Source organism: Patagioenas fasciata, chromosome 4, assembly GCF_037038585.1.
Source record: "Patagioenas fasciata isolate bPatFas1 chromosome 4, bPatFas1.hap1, whole genome shotgun sequence".
NCBI classification, from domain to species: domain Eukaryota; kingdom Metazoa; phylum Chordata; class Aves; order Columbiformes; family Columbidae; genus Patagioenas; species Patagioenas fasciata.
In genome coordinates this window covers 76,214,325-76,241,359 of record NC_092523.1, presented here as the reverse complement: position 1 = coordinate 76,241,359, position 27,035 = coordinate 76,214,325, and the positions used below count along the sequence as shown (strand labels likewise).

General features: G+C 38.6%; 1 protein-coding gene across 2 annotated transcripts; it reads right to left on the bottom strand.

The window, feature by feature from the left end:
* Nucleotides 1–1,375: 1,375 nt before the first annotated feature.
* Nucleotides 1,376–27,015, bottom strand: SLC39A8 (solute carrier family 39 member 8). Of its 2 annotated transcripts, none has more exons than XM_065836878.2 (8): nt 26,640–26,993; nt 19,554–19,722; nt 14,418–14,587; nt 13,755–13,877; nt 12,431–12,598; nt 5,987–6,194; nt 5,296–5,480; nt 1,376–2,626 (listed from the first exon to the last, which is right to left on the bottom strand). In XM_065836878.2, the coding sequence occupies exons 1-8, from the start codon at nt 26,823–26,825 to the stop codon at nt 2,480–2,482; spliced, it is 1,356 nt and encodes a 451-aa protein (XP_065692950.2). In that variant the 5' UTR covers nt 26,826–26,993; the 3' UTR covers nt 1,376–2,479. The 2 variants fall into 2 exon arrangements, with proteins under 2 accessions (XP_065692950.2, XP_065692951.2); XM_065836879.2 differs by lacking the exon at nt 1,376–2,626 and adding an exon at nt 3,820–3,982 and having other exon boundaries at nt 26,640–27,015.
* Nucleotides 27,016–27,035: the final 20 nt, after the last annotated feature.

The window sequence follows — 27,035 nt, the reverse complement described above, 5'->3', positions numbered from 1 at the left end:
GAGGGAGGGTGGGGGTAGTTCTTTTTCCCACCTCTCTTGAAATTTAGTGAAGTGTGTCTTGGGTCCTGAACCACATAATGAAGAAAGAGGAAACTTTATGACAGTGTGCTATCTATGACAGCATTGCCAACACAGAATATCTTCCCAATGTATGTTGGGTAATGCCTAACATTAGATAATTTGCCCTAGGGAAATAACAGACGCAAAAGCTTATAAGAGCCCTCTCAAATTACACTGTATACAGAATTTGCACAATTGTTGAAAAGAAGGCTGAAGAAATGACAGAATATAAGATGAAGAGTGTTACAGGTGACATTAACATGAAAAAGAAAGTGAAAATCTTCCCCTCATCTAATTTCCAGACTTCTAGGGAGTAACTTACTGCAGTCTTATTTGTCACAAACAACAATTTTTTGTGTGTTTGCCTATGCTTCTTCCTCCCTGGCAGTCCCAGAATTGGAATAGATTTATATGTACTGGACAAACATAGTAGCAAAGATTACAACAAAAAACCAGCTCAAAGAGAAATCAAAAAGCTTTCTTACCTACTGAATATTCCACTTGCAGAAAAGGCAACTTAGCTTGTGACTAAAGTACTACTTTGAAAATCAGACTTTGTTCCATCCCTAGTCTGCTCTGTGATCTAAAAGTAGGTTACTTCCATGATCCATTTGTTTCACTTTTTCCTCCTTGGGAAGATAACAAAAATCAAGTCTCCCTTGCAAATGTTTGGATTTAAAGGTGAAAAGTATCATGCAGGCAAATCATTATCTCATGAACTAGGAATGGTCAAATGATTTTTAAAAGTCAATGAATATTCATAGTTTCTATGATACATCCTTGTCATACAAAAGAGTAGCGTTTAAAAACAGCTTATATCAAAGGAATCAACAGAAGAATTACAGAACATGGAGTGAGTGAATTCATTTTCACAGAAACTCAGAGAGCATAAAGTGACTAATAAATGCGTTTTCCATACAGGAAATACCATAGACTACTAGAATTACATTTTAACATTTATAACATATTTTAAAATAAGTGTCATTTAAAACTCCTGTGCAGTCTGCCTGAAACTTTCTATCAACCAGACACCTAGAGAGGTTATTTTTTCTAATGTAATTACAGATGAGATTCAAATAAAGTACTAAAATAAAGCCTTTACCTGACAGAAAAAATATTTTAATAGTGAATTTAAAGTATTTGTCCCTTCCTACTGCCAGGAAATACGTCAAGAAACAGTATTTTCTTTCATGTTGTAAAACTTGCCTAAAAAGTAATGAAAAAAGTAACTTACTTGAGAATAGTAACACTGCCTTCAAAGATTAGTGGTGGCTGAAATGGAACATGGTTTTTTATTGATTTCCTTGCACACATCTTACAACACCAGAGTAGCTGAACTGTTTATTTCAGAAGAATTCATATATCTCAGCATGACAGTAGAAAGTTCATATGTAACAGATAGTGATAAGAGTTGGTTTATTTTAGCATCACTTACTTTCAGCCCATGGCACACAAGAAAACAATGCAAATTACAAAAAAGCTTCCCGGAATGTTGATTTTAGCAAGTTTCTTCTAAATTCCACTTTGTAAAACTAACAATAAATCTTTCAAAATTTTACCCTAAAATACTGATTTTTAAAAGGGATATTTGTGGAACTTAAATATAAAACGTTCTTATTTTCTTAAAATACAAAATGCTTGAACATGTTAATAATACTCAATGTTTCTAAAATATTATGGAGTTGATAAATTGCCATAAATTTAACACAGGTTCCCTCTAATTCAAAAAAGTGGTTCTCGATATAAATCAACAATTCCCTAGTGCACTTAAAAAGAGAAAAGATCAAAAGCAGTAACTAGTATCTTTCCTTCCAGTGTTAATTAGTAATTAAAAATCTTAGCTTCATTAATACCTACTCTGAACTAGCTTGGGTTTTGTTGTTGGTTTGGGAGTGGAGGGATAGGGGGGAGTGAGTGGGCTGGAGGAGGAAGCGGATGTTACACCGACAAATCCTGCAATAAAAGGCATGAAAATGAAACAGCTTTGAAACCGCTTGCCTTCATCAGTTACAAAAGGATAGGAGACTCCATTATTTTCTCTTAAATAAGCACCTTCTTTCAAGGCCTCAGCCTTCATTTGGTCTTGAGTTGCACATAGCTGCTTGTATTGCATAATTCTACTGGCCAAGTAACATCCTTTATGACAGTTCAGATATGTCTGATAATTTTAAGTAGAAATAAAAAAAATATTAGAATTGGTTCTTTGGCATAGTACAGAAGTTGACAGTTCCTGCTATTTGGATTGATGGAAAGTCCTAAAGAAGAATTTCCTGTATTTGGAGCAAGGGTGACAGGATGGGACTTGTCACCGTTTCAAAACCAAGTATATTAAATGAAATGTCCCTTTATGGATTTCAAGTGTCTTGCATTTGTAATTTACTTCATGTCTTCAGTACCGTTTCCATTTTCACTTCCATTATCACAGCTGAATATTTCCTGCATACAAGGTAATCATCAGTATCGCAGTAAACCCTGTTAGTAAACCAGCATTCTGGATAAGGAAGAATGTGAGATCCATCTTTCTTCCTGTCACTTTCTCTCGCAGCATATCATTCATCTCTGGGAACTGAAAAAAGGGATATTTTTAGGTAAGTATTGCCATCTCGTGGTAGCGTGCACAACTGAAGGCATTAAGAACTGAACCACATTGCTACTTTGGACTGAATCTTAGAATTAAAAGAGGGTGAAGGCTATCACAGGAAGAAGTCACCCTAGTTAACCTGAAAAACCACTTCACAAAGGATTGTAAAATGAAATGGTGTTTTTGTTCCTCTGCGCTCTGACTTCACCCAGTTTTGTCTCATGCAAATTTCCTCTTTCTGATTTCAGTGGTCTCCTAGGGTCCAACTGTTGGTCCATATGTTGCTAGGAGCAGCCACTCGTATGTTGTTAAATGTTGTGTTTCTTCCTTCACTAGTATAGACAGAGAAATCCTTGTTCAGGTAATGGAGGATTAGGATTCTTCTGCTGTATAAGCAAATTAAGTGAAGCTGAAAACATAGACAACCCCTCAGAAATAAGTGTTACAAACAGAAGGTCTGGTGGGCTGATGAGGTAGTGGCAAAGCAAGGAAGAAAGAAGAAGAACGTTGTGAAACTGGTGGTAACACATGCAATGTATTACATTATAGTGCAATGAAGGGAATCTTCACTCCATAATTCGTATCTTAATGGCAACATATTATAATAGCAAAGGATGACTGATCTGCTGTTAACTGCAGAAACAAAGACACCTTCTGGAGGTGATGGCAGATGAGCACTGGTGATAAAGTCCTACATATGGGGTGATTGCAGGGTGTGTGTTTGCTGCAGATAAAGTCAGCTGCAGTTGATTTTGATGAACATGGTCAAATAAGCTTTAAACTCTTCTCCTGTTGTACTGAGAGTAGTACAGCCAGAATGCAGTGAACTGTAAATGTCAGTGTTAGTTTAGTGAGTCAGAAGTTGTATCTTTGATCTCACAAGGCAAAAACAACCATTGAAGGTAATGCAATTCTTGAAGAACAGACTAAGATTAGAGGGAAGTGGCCAGACCTTCCCAGAAATCACTCCGGAGCTTGGTAATCCTCTTGCACAAGAGGCAAAACCAAACCAGATCAGCTTCATGCCATACAGCAAGGCTCACTTGTGCACACACCTCAGTGTACACATTCTCACATGCCCACAGCCTCGCCTCACAGGGATCTTACTGGCAGAGGTTGGACTACACCAATATTGGAGGAAAAAAGAACAGCAAAAAGAAAAGAAGGAAGGAATCACATTCTAGTTAATCCTACCTGCTTCTGGACAAGGAAACCAGAAGTGTGTGAAAACCGTAACAGAGAGTGGAAAGCCAGACCTCTGTACAGAGCACTCGAATACCCTATTTCAGACTTTTCAGGGGGAAGAAAAATTCATATAGGTAACGGATACAATCCAAAAACCTACAAAAAGAGAGAGATGAAGGGGAGGTGATGGGGGGGGGGGGGAAGACAGAAACAGAGACAGAGAAATAGAGAGAACAGAACAACAGATACAAAGAAAAGAATGTTACCTAATCTGATAGATTTAATAACAAGTTTAAGCTGAGCCACTCTAAATTTATGCCATGAGTTTTCACACATGATAACTGAGTACATTACTATTCATTATATGAGTGAAAATAAACAAAAAGCATTAGCAATTAAGGTACTGCAAAACTGTAAAAGAAACTATTTGTATTGTTCATTTAACTCTAACATTATTACATTTTAAATCCTATGTTATTACCTAAAGTGTAACAGAATTTAATGACACAGTCACTATAACTATATGACAGTTCTTAAACACATATAGAACCAAACCAGGGTCTCAAATCTTTTCAAATTCAGGCCGCCTTCTCCCAGTTCCACATTAAAATGGATTTATCATGTGGCAGGTGCAAACATCTTTGCAGATACATCTGTTCTTACAGCACTGAATTACACATAATAAAACTCAAAATCCTTGAAAGATCTCTTTAACTTAGAGACACAACATCATCATAAGAGTAACTTATGCAATATTGATGACTGCGTGTGAAGCCAGATTTTACTTCGCAACGTTTGAATCTGATCTGGATCTTAGCATAATTTCTTCAGCTTATACCTTCTAGCACATTTAAAAAAAAAAAATAAGTTATAGACTGGTTTTAATTGATTTCAGTGAATTTTTTAGTCTAAACAAGGAAACTGGAGCTGCCACTGTTTAATTTAAACCAGAACAGAATTTAAATCAGGCTTTTCACCTAAACAACCCCCGAATTATCACTGTGGTTACAAAACACCTTTCATTCAACTCAAAACTAAATATTTAGTTTCATTTTGTTTACCTTTTTTTTCTTTTCTTTTAAAATATAGTTTAAATAGAAACAAATTAATTTTTTAAAAATAATAAGCTGAAACACTCTGCCCCTTTAAAAATGCTGAAACAAAATATTTATACTCTTTGATGAAATCAGCCCAAATTGATGAAAAGCTTGTTTCTCTCTCTAAAACTTCTTTTCAGCAATAATCTGATCAGCCCTATTTGTGAAGTGAAAGGTTTTCACGTTTCATGAGTAAGCGTAACTATTTCTGCATCTCCATTAAGGCTATAATTGGTGATTTAACATCTAGTAAAAACGAGCAGATGACAATGGCATGAGAGGTACAAAATACCAAATTCTACTGAAAAGACTTAGTGCAATCTTTGTTTTCTTGCAGAAAAATAAATAAATGAAAATCACATTATATCTCACCATATCTGCCAGAGAGATGTACAGGAACATTCCACCGGCTACGGCAAAGATGATGTTAGGAGCAAAGTTGTTTCCTACTAATATACCAAAAGCCAGCCCAATGTAACAGGAACACGCAGACAGAAAGTTGAAAAACAGAGCCTGACGAGTACTCATTCCTGCATTAAGTAAGATGACAAAATCCCCTAAAAGAAAGGAGAGAAAAAAAATCTTCAGAAAATGATACTGTGATTATTTTCTGATTTCAACAGAAGTCTGAAGAAAATACATGATTTGTATACCAATTATAACCCATTGCTGTTTTTCCTCATTCAAGTACATGATGAGCATTTCCCTTCAACACAAAGGCAATTGAATTATTCTGAAGCAAAGAGGTGATGCGCAATTGAGCTAACAGCATAGGAACACAGAACTATTCATACCTAAAATGATTTTTAAAAAACAATCAAAACAACAGCATATATGAACAGGGTAATTAATACCTCTCTAATATACTTCCCCAGCTTCCACCCACCTGCACTTGGGAATTTCCTATGCTAGATGCGTGTTTTGGTGCTTGGGAAGTTTTTGTTGAAAATATTTTCCATTAAATTGCCTAAACTATTTTCCAAGCTCTGCCAACCTTCGGCCACCACAGCCTTCTACAACAGTGATTTCCACAGTAAACAACACATTGAATGAAGTTCCTTACCTAGTTCATGAGGAAACTCTTCACACAAGATGGCTATGGAGGTACTAAGGCCTTGAAATAGAGATAAAGTGAAAGAAGCACCGATAGCCAAACCATCAATGAAATTATGTACGGCATCACTCAGTGTCACCATCCAAGCAATGGTCCCAATCTTTGACAGAGGACGACCCTTAAGACACTTCCATAAGCTGCCTTGGGTGACTTCCTCCTGAAAAAAAATAACTCGATAAAGCAATTACATGAAACACTGGATAAATTAATCACACTTCTGTTTTTAAAGGAATGCCAAATATAAAATAAAGCACTACTGCATTTGGAGACCAAAATGCTTGATCCAAGAAGCAAAAAGCACAGGTAGCAGCAGCAAATGTTTTCTGCTTCAATAAGTTAACACCCCGGGCTCAATCACCCTTCTGGCTACGAACCTTTAACTGAATGCTCTTCAACTGAGAGAAAGTAGTTCAGACCATAGTGGTGTGAATGCCTCTCCAGAGTCTCTGTCAGATCTAGAGTGCCAAGGCTCCTCACAGCCTCCTCAGCCACGTCCATTAAGCATGTACAGTAAGGATTCAGATCATAGTGACCGACGACATCTGTATTTCCTATCTAAAACACATCTGCACCAATTACATGCTGCAGTACATTTTGCTCTCAGAGACACGCAGCTGCTACAGTAATGGCCAGGTATATGTGAATGTAGGCACATATCTGGATACCTATGAACTTTATTTCTGATTTTGGGCAATGACAGTTAAGTCCAGCCATTCAAATCAATTTCTACGAAGTGCATGTTTAATAAAAACAGTAGTGGGCAATTCCGACTGTGAGAGTTGAAGGCTCAAAGGATGAAAACAACAGGCTCATACAAAACTGCACTGCATATACACACCAGGAATCTCAATAATTCCTCCCAGAAGTGGAAGTAATTTATACACATGGTGCCAATGAAATAATGGAAACCTTGAAGCAGATAAAAGGAACTGCCATTTTAGCTGGGAGCACAAACTAATATCCCCTAAAAAAATTATTAATGATCCATTCTGATAAATTTCTGTACACATATTGCAAATCGCTTTAGTTTTGCCATATAAAATGCAAATGTTACCAGGCAACTAAGTTTTGCATTTAATGGAAATATGATGATTAATAAATTCTTACATAATCTTTAATGACAGCACAGTAAGGCCTGTCTCATTATTTGCTCACTAGACTCTTATCTGACATACTACACCCTCGTACGTAGGAGCTGCCTTGGGACAGGACACAATTTCAGGTCAGGGATTTCAGCAGCGGATGACTAATGCACTACTTGGAACTCCTGGCTAATAAAGCCTTGGTTGATTAGTGCCACAACTGCCATAAAGCATGCTTGCAGCTCCTACAGTGCTTAGGAAATCCTGAAATGATACTTCTGATTTGAAAATAAGCAATGCTATCCAAAAACTGGGAATTTCCCTGCTGACTCAAACACTTGCACAACATGCTTGCATTCACTTTTTGGAGGTTTTCCTCTCAACACTGCATCTAACACATGAGCAATAACAATCATATTTTTGAGATTATTAACTTGTACCTGTACTAATTCTGAGATAGGACCACTTAGGAGTAATGGACCTCTCTCTTAATCCACAGAGGCAAACTTCACTTCAAGAAATAAATATTACAAAGCAAACCACATAAAATACATATATTAGGTAACTGGAAATAAAAAGAAACATTAGTATGAGAAAATCCAAGTACAATAAGTGAAGTTCTTCCACCTATTGATCTGGCTCCACGAGCTGAAGTTCTGTTCCTCTATGTTTTTTTCTGTTCCCTGGTGACCATCCTTCAAGCTGCCCAAGAAATTATGGAGGCATTGTTTTGTGGAATGTCTTGATTTCTGTCAAAAGTGTCTTGGGCATGTTTCTAGCTTCACTGATGAAAGGGAGCTTGAGACAATGCACAGATTTTCATCTTGAATAATTCATGTATTTTTCTACTAAAAAAGAACATTGTTCTTTTTGGAAACAACACACACAAAAACCCCAACACCACCACCAAGTATTTTCTGACAGAGCAACATTAATCTCAGCAGACTGTATTTTGGAAAAATTATATTAGCAACTTCTATTACACAGAGGAAAGGTGATGGTGGTTTTTGTTCTGTAAAAACTTTCTATTACCCAAAAATTCTCACTGTGCTGGTTTGACTGAAAAGAAGTTAATTTTCTTCATGCAGTTAGAAACCTTTCTCTTTTTTTTGTAGCTAGTACAGTCATTATTTGGACTTGGTTTGAGAACAAGAAGATGACACCCTGGGACAGAGTTAATGTTTTTAATTGCCCTGGTCTGAGAGCCAAGGACACTCTGAGCTCTGCCCACAGGTGTGAGGCATCGAGGAAGGGGGGCATGGATGGGGCAGAGCTTGACTGACATCCAGACTGATTAATATGAGTATTCCATGCCATTAGCATCATGCTTCATATTAAAGGAGAATCTGGTTCTCCTGGTGCCTCTCTCTCACCTTCTTCACTCTTTTTGTTGGAGCTGGACCAGTTCATGGGAGTTCTGTTCAGGATTTTGACTAGTTTGGCCTTTGACCATCCTGCGCTTTTGCAGAGGCCTCTGGGCCTTTCTGCCTTTTTTCCCCTCTCTTTTTTTCTGTCTATGGGATCAGCTATTGGGACCAGGTGCTGTTTCCTGGGACTGGCTGCTTGGTGTGGATGGAGTTCATGAGGAATTGCATTGAGTAACTTTTATTTCATATTCCATTTCTATTTTATATATATATTTACTAGTAGTGTATTGGCATTTTGTTATTTTATTAAACTGTGGTTATCTCAATCTAAGTTTCTCCCTTCCCTTTCAATTCTCTCCCCCACGTGAGGGGTGTGGAGTAAGGAAGTGGCTGTCATGGTTGTATTGCTAGCTGGGGTTAAACCACGACACTCACATCAAATGCCAAGCATCTCCATAAAATAAATGGCTTTATGAGAAGAGTTTATTAGGATGAAAGTTCCTAAAAGAGTAATGAAAAGAATGAGCAAATAATACAAATGTACAAAAATGTCACTTGTACATGCTCGTTTATGCTTGGTCCCATCAAAGCACATTTGTTTTTATGTGAGAACCATGTATGTGTCCACAGTTTTCTGGGGGGTGTAGGGGCATAACTGGCTTAGCCATAGAACTAAGTAAAGGACCCATTTTTCGGTACCAGCAGCACAGTTCATAATACCAATGAAGTCCAAAGCATTGCAGACATACGACAGACAAAAACCTGATCTCATGGGCTTTTTTGTTGAAATAAATAATTTACAAACATACATGCTGAATTTTCTATGCCTGCATGAAGAAAACGAACATGGAGTAAGAAGATGCTATTAAGATTAGCTGTTGAACTCATCAAGAATGGAACTGACTAGAGAATCACTGAGGTTCAAGCTGGTTAATCGTTAAGTCATTGCAATTAATTTAGGAAAACAGTACTGGTTTACTTCTAGAAATGAGTTTCTTGATCTAATCTTTTGAGATGCAGAAACAATTACAGTTTAAAAACTAGGAATCGATTTCTGAGAGGCTTCTGGAGTATATAGATGGCTATCTGCTGTTTACTGTGTAGCTTTGAAGTACAATAATCATTGCCTGCGAACTATTTCAGATAATGTCTTGACATCTTTTGTAAATTATATAAAGTACAAGGAGGTTGCTTGTCTGGGTTTAAATCGTGAACTTTACTAGACTGTGTATCTGATAAAAGCAGATGAAGAACGAATACGTGTTTTTAATGTTTAAGGTAAGGCAGACTACTGACACATTTACCCTACAAATATAGAGGATTTCAAGGAAAAGACAATGTCTGTCTGTGGTGGATTATTCCCACTTTGTCGTGGTAGTTTAGCAGACATCACAGAAGAGATGCCAGCTAAGGAGCTCTGCAATACCCAGCTGGAATATCAGGTCTGACTTTTTTTAACTATTAGTGCAGTTCTGTATTATTTGTATCTCCACAGTTTACAGTAAACCAAAGGCATCCTTGGTATTTTTGTTCTTCTGAACCCAATTGTTTTCTTTAAAATTAATGGCCTCTCTTTTGTTCCCAAACTTAAAAATTACACCAAGACTCTCTTACTTTATCCTATGATATCTCATCAGATTACTATTGCTATTTCTAATGCATCTCTGACTCCCTCAGACATGAACCAGACATGCCATTTTGTGTCCTCTGGAAGTGCCCACAGGATCAGGAAGACATCCTGACACTGCCTCCATGGCATAAATAAAGGCCACCAAAAAGTTTTGTTATACAATTCTAACGTTGTGCACTTGTGGATACAGACATTTCAGCAATTTGTCTCTGAAACAGCTTTTCTTCAGAGCTCCTACTGTCAAGCCATATAATTCTAATACAGACTAGATACAAATTTGAGGCAAGCACAAAAGAGGTTTCCAAGGTTGTGATTACTGCTGCAAGTGAAATCTGGAAGTATGTGACTAATTAAACATTTCAATTTACTCTGGCTGCCAGTCTGTTCTGGCATTAAAAGAGAAAAGATCGCTGGTTCCCCATGGCTGAAAACAGTTACTACACTTTGGCACAACTGGACTTCAGATTCCCCCAAAGCCTACAAGATGATTTCTGGCTACAGTATGCCCTCTCTAATAAGCTTTAGATTACAAGGACACATTAAAATTCTATTAGGTATGTGTTGGCTGATGTCAAAAGGTACCCTCATAAAGACCAAATGCCTGTAAAGTTGAACCTGCTGTCATGGCACTACCCCAGCTGCCACAAAACCCTCAAGGACTACCTGGCCCCTTTGCACCTGCCTGGAGGAGAACAAGAGTAATGATGGTTTTTCGATTGCCAACCCTATTGTCAGCCGCACGCTCTCTGCCACTGGGATTTCCTTTTAGCCAGCCTTAGCTTCAGCGTGAATTTTATCCTGTTACTTTCAGGAGGTTTTAATACAACATAATACCTTCCTAGTTCTGGAGAAACTGAGAGGAAGAAAGAATAGAAAGCATGAATTTTCATAAGAACAATAAGTAGAGGAAGCTTTGTGAAATTTCAAGTTCTTAAGTCAACATGGCATGTAAAAGCAGATGTATGAATATTCCACAAAGGATCTTGGGGTGATCTACAATATTTTATGATCATAAGCACTGCATCTAAACTAGTTGCTAGAAATAAACACTATATAGTTACATTTTATTATTATTATAAATGATATGATTTGTTATGTTTATGTTATACATAAGCAGATGGCTAGTCAAAACATAATCATGGAACAGGTCCAGATAAAACTTCTGGTAAACAGGGCAAAAAATAACACTCATGCCAGTGGAGATGACTGTCTCCACAGAGAGTCGAGGGCCCTTTGTTTGTTTTATAAATCTACAAAATACAGTTTAGGGACACTCATAACACTAATTCCCTCTTGGTGTCCACACAGTTTTAGTTATTACGCATGTTTCTCCTAATACTTCAAATGCCCAGTACCCACCACACTTCGTGACATTTCTACAGTAAGGACAAGTACAATTCTGCTGCTTTAAACTGTGCGCATGACATGTCCTGTGAGCCTGCAGGGTCAATGCAGAACTCTGGGATTCTCTCCCAGCTGTTAGGGCCTGTCTGTGGCTTCCTCTCCTCCTCCTTTTCACTGCTCCCCACAACCAACTTGCTGGCTGAAGAAGATAGCTGGTAAATCAGAAATCTCTACTATGAAAAAATCTGCCTCTGTCATCAGAGAATTGTTTCTAGGTGTTTTTCTTTTTTTAAAATACTGCTCCTCCCTGTACAAGTAAGAGAGTAAAGAAGCACACCAACTTTACCTTCCTGGTTCAATTTTTTTCTCAGATCGAAGGAAGCTGTATTTGTAGCGTGAAAACAAACAGAGAAACATAGAGAACAAATCTGAAAGAGAGTAATACTTAAACCAGGAGGAATGGCTTCTGTCTCAACATGTTACCTCCTCCACAATTCCCACAGTATCCAAATATACTGGACTAGCACAAGCAGTGCTCACAATATACTGGACAAAAGTTACTGTATTAGTTTTCCTCTTTAATCATTGATTCAGAGGAACCAGGTTCTCACACACACCAACCATTCTGACATAACTTTATGTAGTTCAGAACACCATATGGATCATGTAACATTAAAACACACTATCACTCTTTAAGCAAAACACTAAAATTGACTGATTAAAATAAAAATATCTGATTAAATACATATCGCTGTCCTACCCATCCTGACTCTGCTATCAATTAGCTCTTCTTGCTGGCTACAAATTCAGTGCTTCATTCAGCTTTTGTAAGCTTGCCCCAAAAATCTACATTTTTTTCATAAGGCTCAAGCAAGCTAGAAGTTTACAAAAACTTAACCAAAAAAAAATCATATTAACTCTCCCCTATATAATTGGTGGGATAAAATAAATAAACATAAAATTGTCATACCTGTGCTGAGACCACACTGATGCTGTCAAAACCAAGATTTCCATTGCTCTCTATGACGGCTGCATTTGCGTAACACGTCCCCCCATTGCGGGATGATAGTGGTTTGGGTGGGTTAGTCTTATCCTGAGAATGATTCTGTTCAGCATTTTTGGAGTCATTATGGCCAGTCTAGGTGACAAATAAGTAAACAGGTAGCTAATTAAAGCAAAAGCAGAATAACAAACATAAGAAAATAGAGACCAAAAAAGAAATGGTGGGCTATCATACTCATGCTGCCTTGCTTTCAACACCAAGTAAATGTTTAAATGTGCAGCAGTAAACATTTAAATGTTTAAATTAACTCCAAACTTGTCTAAGTTCCTAGCTTATCTCTTACTTTAAGCTAATCAGAATGCATGTGAGGATTTCTCATTTTTATACCTTTATATAGAACTTCCCAAGCCAAGTATCTGACCATAAGTGATCAACATCCGCTAGTTATTCATGGCTGCCTGTCAAACCGAGCCTATTCACCTTTGTCAACTGTTTCCAAAAATAAAGGGCAACAAATTCATTTGCTTTATTTTTTTTTGGTGAAGCTATTACAAACAAGGGACATTTGATCTTCATAACCTTCAATAGCAGCAACAGTTGGGGAAGGGGAACCTTAAGTGAGGTAACAGTAGGAAGACAGGACAGTTTCCTTGGCAAGACATGAGCAGAGAGGATCAAAAGGTTTGACAGGCCCTGAGATAAATTAAGCCTCACTCAGGTGAATACACAGAAACACGTACTCTGGCATCCAGGTAGAAAGCAGAGCCCTGTGCAATATGCAGCTTCCCTATAGCAGGTCTGTGTACCAGAGCATGTGCAAATGCAGAGCTGAAGATAGGGAGGGTGAAATTCAGGCACTGTCAGCACAGTGACACTTTACATGTCACTGAGAAGGTAAATATGTCACACTGATTTCTCCTGCCCAAAGGGTTGCTCCAGGAGCAGACTCCATGCTCTCCAGCTCTTACATAGTTCCACTATTTTTCTGATGTGTTTAGCTAGCATGGCAACAACTTAGCCATTGAGAGCAAATAGTGCATACACTAGTGACAGCAGACCACATTTTCATCTGCATTCAATTCCCAGCACTGCTTGAAACTCCCTCAAAAACGTGAGATTGCGTACCCTATCCATATGGATTTTAAACAGATATATCAGAATGCGCAGTAAGGCTGAGTTCCTCAGATAAGATGAAAAACAACCCCACATTTTATTAAACTATCATGCATCACATAAAATAGAACAGGTACTTGAAAGGAAGGCTCATTCAATTAGTGATACATTTAATTACCTGGTCATAGATCTTCAATGTCACTTTAAGAATCCTTTCCACAAAGAAGAGGATATAGAATCCACCAAACACAGCAACTGCTTTCTCGGTATAGTTATCTACTTTGGGGTCAAACCCAAATGCCTAACAGTGAAAAAAAAAGAAAAGCAACAATGCAAATTAGTCCGTAATCTTAGCACATTTCCAGAAAAACAAACATCCCCTACACACATACTCCTTTAAAATACAGACTCTCTAGAATCCATGAGTTTCCATGAGGCTGAAATTATGAAAGATCCTGCTATTTTTACATTTTTCTGACTTGAATTAAATGATAACAGTGCTTTAATTTACTAGAACTTTACATGTGGAATGTAGAAGTAAAGTGCAAGATGAGGAGGGTCTAACCTATAGCCCATTAAAGTTCACTAGAATTTTATTCAATGGATTTCTCTTTCTGTCTAGAGGCAGAATAGCCCTTGGTCTTTCCCATGGCACAACTAGACATAGATTTGACGGCTCTGCTCACCCAGCCAGAAAGAGATAGTAGCTATTGGCACTGAAGCACAGCCACAACTTCTTGGAGATTGCAACACACAAACAGAATCCCACTGCAACATACTTCTAAAATTAATATACTTGAGGAACTAGTATGCTAAACAAACAATGATTCTCCTTGCTTACCTCTGGAATGAGCTGGAAAATTGCATTAGAAAAGAGAGTACCAATGGCCAAACCCACAAAGTAAGTTAAAACCTTGGGGAAATACGACTTCTTCAAGAGGGGAGTTAAAATCAATCCCAGAAGCGATGCCAAGTTAATGATAGACACAGCCAGGAACCCAAATCCCCAAACTGTGGACAGACAAACAGAAATGTAAAATATTTTAGTGTAACATTCACTTCAGGCTGCTTGTGATTTCTCTAACAGCTAAATTGGCATGGAATTGGGAAAAAGAGCAGTTCCCTGGTTGAAATTATACACAATATCACAAATACAAAAATTTTAAAATGTATAGATACTTAAGATGAATACACGCAGAAAGGAAATATCTGGAAACACCGTCCAGGACTACCTTATTAAAAATGGAAACTGCACTAGTACAAGATCTGGGATAGCCTATCTGCTGCTAGTATAAATCAGGTCTCTCTACAGTCAGCAAAGAGGAAAAATTAAGGTTTAGTCCAACAGTCAAAGCAGCTATAGCACAGCCATAAGACAAACCTTCTTATAAGTCCCAGGGTGAGATTCAGTTGTCATTTACTCCTGAAGAACTCCAAAATAGAAAGTCTGCCGTCTAGGCTGTACTAGATCCCAAAATCCTTCCTGACAAAGGACAACTCCTTCAAATCATCCTGAGGTGGTAACTTTCCATTCTTAACACTCCTCCTCCTCTTCTAATTCAAAGTAGTTCTGCTGGCTGAAAACACTGCACGTCACTGCTTAGCAAACAGGTGAGGTGGCAGATAGCTGCTAGTAGAGGCAATTCTAATAGAGAAATTAAAGCATATAAAAAAAAAAGGGGGGGGGGGGGTGTTCTAGGTTCAAAAAGATGGATATGTGATTTAGGTACACAAGGGGGACAACCTTTCCTAAGAACTGGCAAATGCAGCAGGGTTCACCATAACTTAGCATAATCTCAGATATTTAGAGTTCAGACACCAGGACTTGTACGAAGTCATGCCATAATTCTGGAGTCTGAATTATAAGACAAGGCATGGGGGTTGAGGAGGTGGGGAATGGGCAGAAGAGCGGTTGTTGTTGCTGCTCATAAATTCATCCCAAAGTTGTGCCTCATTCATGACTACTGGTTATCCCAGTGACATCTCAGGTCCCTGTGAGTACAGAGGAAAGCTTTAAAGGCTGCACTGAAAATGCCCACAACACTGCCTCAAATGATGCCACAAAACCACAAAGTTTTCCACATAGACAGTGGGGTTGTCTATAAAAATTAACCAGAGATAATAATCAAAGCCAACACAATGTTGGCCGTATGAGAACACTTTGGTACAATCCAGGCAGTTGCATAATTATAAGCTTTACAATATGTACGTCAAGAAGTCATAAATTTTCTTCTGCGTAACAGAAACTAACAGGTCAGATAACAATCTGCAGCCTAACTTTCCTGCATCACAATCAGCAAACACACTAAGCCAGATTCCTCCCTGCAACGGGGATGGCTCTACTTTGTTTGCAGAGTGTCTCAATTTTTACATGTAATGAATTTCATAGCATGTCAAGGACAGAAAGCATTAGAAACATTCAAAGCATTTACACGTGAATTAATGCCAATTAGAAGATTCATTTGCCATTTTTGAGAGAGAGACAGAGAGAGGGAAAAAACACAACTAGATATCGACAGATTCACTAAGCTACACAGGAGATTAATTTCCATTAAAATAAATGACAATCAAGCTTGTAAATATCTTGTGGAAATGAAGTTTATAATAAACAAATGGGTTTCCAATGCCATCATGAGTCACAACCACTGTTTACAGTTTAGGATTACTACAGAAGCATGAGACTCCTCCAGTTTAGTGTACAGACTACTCTACACATTATTCTGTGCAAAATGTACATTTTAAACTGAGTTAACAAAATAAAAACCCCGTTTATCAGATATGAAGCATTTAGTGTACTTGCCCAAATTACTTCATCTGAAGGAAATCAGAATAAGTTTCAAAAATTACAATACAAATGTCAGTCCTAATAACTTTTTACAACAAAAAAGAGGATATATTTACAAATTCTGTGTGTAAATCAGTGGATGACACAAATGATAGGAGACCGGAGCTTAAAACCAAGCACGGAACAACAGGCTATTGCCAAATTGTGAGAGAAGTTCTCACTATACTAACAAATGGCCTGACTTTCATGCTGGTACTCTTCGTTCAGAAGAGTAGAACATACTGGGACATTTAGCTTGAAGTACATGTTATAAATTACACAACTGTCACAATTTTGTATGCTTAATGCAATGGGAGATGTCTTATAATGTACTAAAAGACCTGTGTTCATAAGTAGGGATGTATTCTAATCCACTGGTATGAAGTACCTAGCCTTTTTCTGTCACAGAAAAAAAAATCCTTTATCCTTCCTGATTTACCAGAGATTAGGGTTGTCAGAAGACAAGATGTGATTTTACTTTTAAAATTCTGTCCTAGATCTGGATAGCTCAAAGAACTTGGGATTTTACATATTGATATTATGTTTCTGATTTACTCATCCAAAGTGAAAGAATAAGAATTAAAATAAGCAATTAAATAACCTCAGAGAATGAAAGAATAAATAAAGTATTATCCACCCTAGGCATTCTGCAGATCCTGCCTGCACTGAGCTTCAGTAGTATGGGGACTAGTTTAAACTAATGAAATTTTTAAAGGAATAAAATCAATCTAAGATTTTTCTTCTACATTCTCTGGGAAGATGTTCCCGGACCTTGTAGCAAGCTTTCCTTTGACTTCAGGAAGATGTGAAGAGTAATTGCAAAGCTAAAAAAGATTACCCCATAATTACACAATTACATGAACTGGTACTTCAAGAAAAAGACCACAAATTGGGGAGAAAACAAAGAAGTTGTAAAATAACAAGACAACAAATGTTGCCAAATTTATTGTATTATAGACTGAATTTTGCAATATCTTGTAGGCAGTGCTGTCTTAAAATTGGTTTTATTCACCAGGACTCCATCCACACCGAGCTTTTCATGAGTCCCTGCATCCCAGAAAGCTTGACAGTCTGACCTGAGGTATCTGCACAGAGCGTTCTGCTCAGGACACACAGTGTCTTCCCCTGACACTGGTGGCACAGTCAGCCTTTGTCAGCTACCATTATTCTTTCCGTCTTTATAACTGTAACACCAACAAAGAGACAACGAAGACACCCAGAGCCACAATAAATGCAAAAAAATAACACAGCAGGAGTACAAGTAAGATCCCTGCCTTAGAACACCATTGCTCAGCATTATTCCTTACAAGAACTGAGGGAAACTGCTCTGGGCCTTCCTCAGGCAGGCTCAAGCTCTTCGTGAATCCTGTCCTGGGATGAAGAGGAAATAAGGGTATGAAAACCTTTCTGAAAAAAACGAACAGAGAGCACAGAACCTGTGCACCTTGTACAGAAGCAATGCCACTGCGCATTTCCAGCTATTTCATGCAGTTCTGTACACCTCCCTATTACCTTTCAGAGAAGCAAGAAAGGGAAGGACTTGAGTGCGCCCCTAAGGTCTGCTGGATTACGTACAAGTTATACAAGAGACAGGCTATATGCCGCCTTTTAACTTTTATTCTGCTTTGGCAACACTTATTTTCTGTTATTGCAAGTAGCTGTCCTGTAAAGCTTATTGTACTAATTTCTTCAGTATGTCTTGTCTGTTGGTATTTGGGAAGACAGAATATTGTTAAGTGTGTGGGAGTCCCTGAGCAGAAAATTCACATAAGCACAGCTGGAAACATGCATAGAGGATTTTGGTTCATGGGCAGTAACTGCTTACGGTTTTAAAATACTCTAACCGTGGGCCTTACAGATTTCTTGCCCAGGAGCTGAGGGAGGGGCAGGGAGAAGGCTGCCTTGCTTATCTGGCTAGTGGACATTGCTTCTGAGCTGACAGGATAAAAGAAAAACAAGGGGGATGGTCTAAATAGTTTCAGAAGTTAACTACAGGTCAAGCTTTCCACATACAACCTACCTAAAGAGCGTCCATGCCCCCCTCCACCCCAAAAAGGCAGATCCTACCCTACAGTGCGGATATTAAGCACTTTTTGACAATATATGCCCTCTTATGGTATAGGCGATTTAGAAGAACGATGGTAAATTGATGCCATGGTTTCAGTGACTGATTAAATATAATTCTAGTTATTCACCGATACAGCTAAATTTTAGGAATTATCTATAATTCTTAATAAATATCATCATTTATATTAATCAGAATGTTATTAATGCTAATATTTCAAAGTTACGAAAAACACTGTTGTCTCTCTGCTCATAAATGCTGCCACTAAGCACCTGCTCATCCAACGTTCTAACTTTTAACTTTAATTCAACTGACTCCCTTGGAACAACAAATTTATTTGGAATACCTGAATCAAATAAGTAGGCCATTACATATCTGATCCTTGTCAGTGCAAAAAGCAACTTCAATAACCAGCTGAATTTTCCCTTTCCTACATGTTTCACTGCACTGTACAGTTCTGTAGACAAGAAATACAGAAATAACAGCGAGAAAAATAGCAGTAAGCAAGATTAAGGCTACACAGCCATGTGATGATGTTCCACGTGGAGGAGGCAGCACAGAAGATGACACGAAAGCAGAAGCTGGAGTGTGGAAATGGTACGAGTATTTCTGCTCAGTAGAACAGTCTCTGGCTCCCCTGATGTCATGACTCCCACCTGCCAACAACTGCACTCAAATGCAGTCCCCTAATAATTTGACCTTGAGTCGCCTTGATGCACATACATCCCACTAACTCTGATTTTCCACTTCAAATCAACTGCACAAACTTCCCTTCTGTACTCCCATCTCCTCTCCTATTAACCAGCTATTAGCGAGAGTCCTTATGCTTCAAGGCACAATCCATTATCCAAACAGATCAGACTCTTCCTTTAATGGGCAAACTGTTCCATAATTACCCACTCTGTTCTTTCACCTTTCTCTAAAACATTTTGAATAGATCATTGTTATGATAGGATATTGTTTAGATAGTCCACTGACCAATTGTATCTTGCTAAACAAGACATTCCTGTCATGTATAGATAAATTCTTACTATTCTCTAAAGAACTCCACTCTAGTAGCAGTATTAATACAATTAATATTAACTAACCTTGCAAAGAATGTGGTTTAGATGTATCCACAAAGTTTTCTTGATGATCACACGGGTGAATAATCAGCTGTTGCAGAACAGCAGGACATATTGTAGAGAAGCTTGAATTTGATACATGACTGTTGTTTGGTATCCCATGCAAAGAAAAAATTTCCTCACCGGTCAAGCACTGGAACAAAAAGGGATTTTGCCAATTTAATACATTAATGCAAAACTAAAAAATAAGTAATATACTGAGAAACTCAAAAATTACACCATCAAAATACATTTTCAAGGAAGTGTACACAGTGTTTGTACACTGTGCATCAGAACACTATCATTGCTTCATGTGAAGCAGAAGTGATTTGAAGAAGTAAGATAAATCACGAATCAATGAACCACGTTTTACATAGGCATTTGCAAATCTTATACCCTATGAACCAGGACAGTTAAACCTTACAATACATTTGGAAAAATAGCTTTGCAGCAATTAAAATCTCACATAATTAGAAAATAATTACATTTAAGAGCAGACCAGATACAGTTACAGTCTCAGTGACAGAGTATGCCAGAAAATTATTGGTAATTCAGTGACTGCTTATTCATGTAAGTGACCACTTCTACTTTACAACAATGCTTCTTCTTTATCTCCCCAAATCAGCTGTTTAAAAATTGTCCAAATGTTTGCAGCACTCATTTTTCATTCATTTTATAGCAATAATTGTGAGCAGCAAACATTGGTTTGTAAAATCATTGTGTACTCCAATGAGACAAACTCTTAATTTGGATCTTCACTTTGTCTTCAGCTCAGGACACAACAGTACCTAACAGGTCAAGGATAAACGTATTTAGCAACACTAAACCAGGCCAGGGGCAGGGTTGGTTGCTATGTTCGTTATTTTCAATCAAAAACATTGAAGACAAACCACGAAATAGCTTAAAATGTAGATCTACAGAAAAACTGAGTATTTTTGTAAGAAATGTTCTACACTGCTGAAGTCTTTCATCCAACACTTTTCATTTATTCACATTCATGACTTCCTGCAACAATCGGCAAGGAAAGAGTGCTCTTTTTTGTGGTATAAACAAAAGTGATTTGGCTTATTGCTGTACAACAAACACATACGAAGTTTGAGTCTTAAGACAACAAAACCAAAAGCCAAATGTTTTCTTCTATATGAGACAACAAGTTAGAGCATAACTCTCCCTGCAGCAAATAGTGTGGTTGCAAAAGCAGAGCACTGGAAGCCTGAGCAAAATAAAACGAATGGTCACTCCCTGCTCTTTTCAGTTTTGCTAGCCTTCAGGTTCCACAGCTCTTCTCCAATAATTCAAGATTACTATTTATAAAGCAAATTCCTTCTACAGATAAGCCAAAGCAACTGCAAGCCATTTACTTCAACAGAGCTGCTTCCACTTCAGTTACTAAGTATTTTTCCAATACTGTCCCAAAAGGTGAAAGGCATGTACACGCACTTCAAATGCGACTATTTCCTATCTAGCTTGGAGGAAGAGAACATGCAGGCAATTCAAGTAACTTCAGCTCAATTACATCCAGGATGTTTCTGCCCTTCCTCTTGAATGACCCAGTCTAGTAGAGCATTCAAGAACATACTTGAACTTGTAAGTCTAAATTTTGTTAAGGCAATGAGACACTGAAGACTCAAATATATACAAGTAATGTGCATATACTTTCACCTTTCAATGTCCATGCTGATGTCCAAGTATCACATATAAAATAAACATAATTTGATAACAGAAAATGTGTTCTGTTTTAAAGCATGTTGCTCCATTTAACACCAGCAGAAGTAGTGCATAGAGACATCGTCACTGAAGATACAGCCTCTAACAGCCCAAAACATGAACCTCTGGAACTTTCTCAACTGGTTGTATGACTAATCATTTTACCGTTAACTCTGCATGATGGAATAATGCAAAATACGTGGCTAAAGTATCCAATGTGAAACAAAGAAAAGATATTTGTGGTCTATAGGAATAGTTTCTATACGTTGCTTCTTGTATTAGTGGCTGATAAAGCCATTTCTGGAAGTTTGCAGTGAAAAGTCCTTAGCAAAATAAGCTAGTAGGAGCTGAGAATTCCTAACATAACTATCTCTAAGAGAAATTATTCTTAACTATCTCGTTCCTAGAGATACAGAATGGATTGCTAGTATTTTAATATACTAATATGTAAGTACTAATATTAGCTCAGAAAAATCCAAACCATGTTGTATGTAGAAAAAGAGATTATGGAGAAAAAATAAACCAGACGCAGCATGAAATTTGCAAACTTGAGACTTGTAACTTTGGCTACATACAAACAACTAAGCAAGAAATACCAGCAGACAAGAGCTCTTTTATGTGAGGGTGAGAATCAGCATTTTATTTAATTACTATTATTATTTTGATTAGGGACAAACCCAGAAGATAATGATTCCTATAAATGATTCATTGCTATAAGTCACTTCATCTTCTCAGTGAACTCCTACATACATCCAAGAACTAAAAAGCAAAGTAGCATGAGTTCACTGGCAGAATTAATGGATTAATTAAAAGATTAAATCTATTAGAACCCTTGGACTGGAGCAACTCATGTTTGCACACTGCAGAACTCTGCATTTATCTTTGGAGGATAAATACATTAAGACAGCCACACTGCTGTAAAAACATAAGCTATTTATTTTGTAAGACTGACAGACAATCTCAGGAGAAAAGAAATTCAGCCTTGTGAACAGGGGCCTGAGAATGATGTCCTGGCTCAGCAAGTCTCCTGCCACGTCTGTCCCCTGCTATCCAGTAAGCCTTGTCAGAACACTGAGGTGAGGGGACTGGTTGCAATGGGACTGTCACCCAGTACTTAACAAACAGTCACAAAGAAGATAGGACATAACTGATCATGTTAAAAAATAATTTAATAAATGCTTTCATCAGAATTAGGGAGGCCTTAAATCTCTAGAATTTACACAACTACAAAGCATTCAGACTTTAAAAATTAAACCATCCACTGTGTCATTCAAACAGATGTTCACTTTTCTCCTAGTAAGGCTCTCCCAAAAATGACTGGCCAGTCTGGGATTTTATTTTTTTGATGGGAAATGAAACAAAGTGATGCCAAACTATCTAGAATCTCTTTATACCAGTATCTTTATAAACTAAAAGCGGATGGCAGCTCACCACATCTTTTGAAGGAAAGGACGGGATAATTGCTCAGACAAAAATAACGCACAGACCCTTACCTGGAAAATTAACAAAATACACTACAGTACCAACCATCTTGTAAATGCTTCAGTCACTTTTCTTATCTTCTGCCATGTTCTTATATTTGCCCTGCCTTTGTTTTATCCGTAGCATTCCACATGTGAAGTACTAAGATACCCCACGGTAACCTGGACTGTGGTTTCTAGATGTTGCCAGATTAAATACTGGCCTGGCCCACACCAGAGCTGCACTGTGGGGCACACAGCAGCAACAGCCCAGAAGGAATGCCCTGAATATCTATCTGACCAGCACGTTTTTCTGACCCTTAGCCTGGATAAGGCAAAAAAGAGACATATGACTATGTCTTCCTCAACATACTTGTAACAAATTAAAGCATCCAATGCTGATATGGTGACACCTTTTTGTCCCTCAGCACTGGTAAGACCTGGATGCTAGGAGACAGCCAGGCCTACAATAAGCAGCACTCCATGGGAGTCAAACCTGATGAAGCTGCTCGAATGCACCTGACACACTGACATGCTCAAGGCAGCTGTTCATGCTGGGAGCTGAAAACTGCCCATGAATGCTGAAACTCGCTGATGATATCGTAGAAATAAGACATTTAAGGGGTAGAACAAATAAGCCTCTTTCAGGCCATTGCCCCTACTTTCAAAAGGTGTAACATGTAACTAGTGAAACACTACCATACAAAACCAAAATCAAAGCAGATACTAATCTTGTTCTAGTCTATCTGAAGCACCAAAGTAACTGTTTTTATGACTCATCTTGATGTGAAAACTACTTATATCTGACCATGAATATAAAAAAAATTTAACTTCATGTTGTCCACAGGTCTTGTTTAAAAATGAAAACGCCTTACACGACGACACAGTATTCAGGCATAACATACGGATTGGCATAAGTATAGACTTAGAAATGTCAAAGAAGGAAACTGAAGGATGATTTTAGCACCTACTGATTACATTAAAGCACAAACAAAAAAGTGATGTTAACAAGCTTTCTTTCCAACGCCCATTTATCTTCTATGTATTTTTTGACCAAAACTTTTGAGCATGTAATTTAATCCTCCAGCACACAGGTTATGGCTATCACACTACGATGAACTCAATGACAGCAGATCAAGTCTGGTTTCACATTTTTATATCTTGCTAATAATGTAAGATACAGAGTAAACATGCCATCACCTACTGAAATTGCTAATTTTATCCCAATTAGCAGGATTAAAATATGTTGGAATTCCACAGTAAAAAGAGAAAAAACAGCAGTGACCAGTATTTGAGTTTGCTCAGTTACTACTTATTTCTCTGACAGAAAGTCTCAGCTTATGTATTAAGGAAAGGTGACAACAGAAAAAATGAAGAGCAAAGAAAATACAAACACAAAATAAAGAGAATTATAAAAGTGCATGATGAAAGAAAAGGAGACCAAAAGCTTAAGGAAATTGAGACAGTTCAATCAAAAATTCCTTAACAGTACTCAAAAAAAGATTTGTTTTCTTTTGTGTGTTTTACAGGGAAAAAAAATTAGCATTTTCATGCACAGCATAGGAAATAAGTTACCCTAAATGCTTACATAAGTATGCATTCAAACATCATCATCAACTAACTAAATCGTTTTTTCTTCTCCCTTATCTTTTCAAGTCAGCCTGGTATCAAAGAAAAACAGAAATCAACCAACTGTCTTCTCTTGGTTTACACACCCGAACTCTCAATCTTTAAAAAAATGGATCAGCTTCTGCTGGATCTTCCCTTGTGAGATTAAGAAGCTTACTAAAATTGTTATGAATGAAACACTAATACTAAACATTAATACTATGGTAAAACTAAGAGAGACTGTTCCTTCCTGCCAGTTCTTGCAGTGCTATATCACCTGTCCCTTACAGATCAGCTCTCCACAAAAAACTACTTCAGACTTGGATGAGGGACTCTGATAGAGCAGGGGTGTGTAATCTTGCCTGGAAGAAAGCCCCGGGGGTCATCCCACTAGCTCTGGACACTGAAGTTAAGAACTGAAAGTCTACGATAAACCTTTTTTCCTCCTACAGTCAGATATTTGGGCAGCCTGAATGGATCCAGCCTACCTGAGAAAGACCCAAATCACTTTCTGGAGTTATTTACTTTCATCCATAGAGAACAGGTAGAGCTAAGGCCTCAGGTGCGTTCCAACATATAAAGTCAGATTACGCCACTTTATGTCTGCTGTCATATCCAGTAGACACTCTAAATTATCAACTTGTAAGCACAAAGAGTCACAATATTTGAAATGATCACATACGTTTCACTCGGTATGAGTATGCATTCGTATGCACTACCTGCCCACAGTCATTCATATACCTAACATCTATGATGGACCAAAAGCCAGGAGGTAAAATGCGTTTCTTAAATGGTACTAACAGACAGAAACCTTAAGGCCAATTTTGAGAAAGAACACAAGTAACTCAGAAAAAAAGTATATGCATTTCAGTATGGTATCCTAGATGTTACTCAAAACGGACAAAACTAGAACAAGCCTACAATAAAATTTCAGTTAAACTTCAAATGAATTACAAGGAACATGCATTTAAAGAAAGAGTATTACTTTTTTTAATTTCCTCTGCAGCCTGTGCCAAAGTCTGTGTACGAGTGCTACGTGCTTTTGCAGAGGGAAAACCTGAAGGACTAAAGAATCTACTAATTTCTATTCCCTTTTAAAGAAAGCTCCTTTTCATAACCATATTCAACACTGCAAACTTGTATTTAGCGTGTGTGGCTGGGAATGTTTATGTTTTTAATACACTGTGTTGAAACAGTGTTCAATTTGTGAGACTCGAAAGCAGTTAAGTCTGGCAAATATTGCCATGCTTATACTGAATAGTATATTGATTTCAGTGGTATTAATTCCCAACTAAACCTCTGCTAAGTATAAAGACACCAGAATTGCACTCTTTCCAAAGCATACAGAACTTATCCAAATCTCCTCCACAGAACAAGAGCTACTACTCCCTATGTAAAAAAAAAGTTTCTCAAGGTCTCCAGAACTATGCCTCTTCTGTTTCTCAGGGAGTTGAACCAAACCAGAGCTTTCCTTTCCTTCTCATAACTGACTTGGTGTCCCTGACTCCTGAGCGTAAGGAAATCTCCACCAGCCTCAAGATTCCCCTTCAAAGAAACAAAGCCTAGGACACTACAGAGGTGTGAAATTAGATAGACTTTAAAAATCGCAATGAGGTCTGAGTTTTGTATGGAGACATTAAACAGAGTAAAATATTTCCATGACAAGTGCTATTTCAATGATAGTAAATTAAACTTAATTTTAAACAACTTTTAGTATATGAATTGATGGGTGTGCGCTTTGCACTCAGTTTAGATGAAAGATGCAAAAATTTCTGAAGAAGTTTCTTTACGCAAGCAGACTCGTCTATAATCAAGATTGTGCTATCCCCTAACAATTTTATTTTAACAATCCTGAAGATTTGCATACATAGCTCTTGGAGAGAAACATTAGCCGATTCTCATACACTCCTCACTGTTGTCCAGATGCTATTTACACAGTAAACGCGCCAGTTTAAGAGCTGAGCAATGAGGAGGCAGAGCTGACACCTCGGGCAGCCCCGCACCGCAGCAGTTCCCTGACGGATGGCATTTCTCCCCTGCCGCAAGCTGGTCTCCCCGGTGGGCCGGTACCTTTGCCCGAAATCCGGGCCCAGGGCCTCAGGAGACCTTTGCTCCCACACTCCCTCCCTTCCTCTCTCCCCGCTTCAACGCGAGGAAACACGACAGCGACGAAATTTAAGAAACTACGGAGCTGCGCACCCGGCTTGGTGCCCTTGTTCCTGGACGTGCGTTTCTATAGCCCAGCCCTCGCCGCGGAGCCAAAGCGGCACCTGGACAAACCCTGCTCCCGCGGTACCTGGTTGTGGTGCAGGTGGGTCAGCGGCAGCACCGCGCCCAGGGCCGGCGCAGCGCCCAGCCGCTGCAGCAACGCGGAGAGCTGCCCGGCTGACAGGCTGTGGTTGGCCCCGAAGACGCGCAGCACGTCGTCGGCGAAGGTCGCCGCGGCCGGGGCGCCCCGCAACGCCGCCCCGCGTAGGAGCATCTCCAGCCCCGCGGGACGCAGCGAGTGTCAGCAGGCGCGCAGCACCGCGCACCCCTCCGCACCGCCACCGCTTCTGCCCGCGCACCCGGTGCTCCGCGGGGCGGGAGCGGCTCCCGTCCGGCTCGGCCCCTCCCCGGGGGGGGGCGTAGTGGGGAGACGGGGCGGGCAGCAGCGCGACGGTGCCCCAGGGCTCCGAACAGGGCGGGCGCC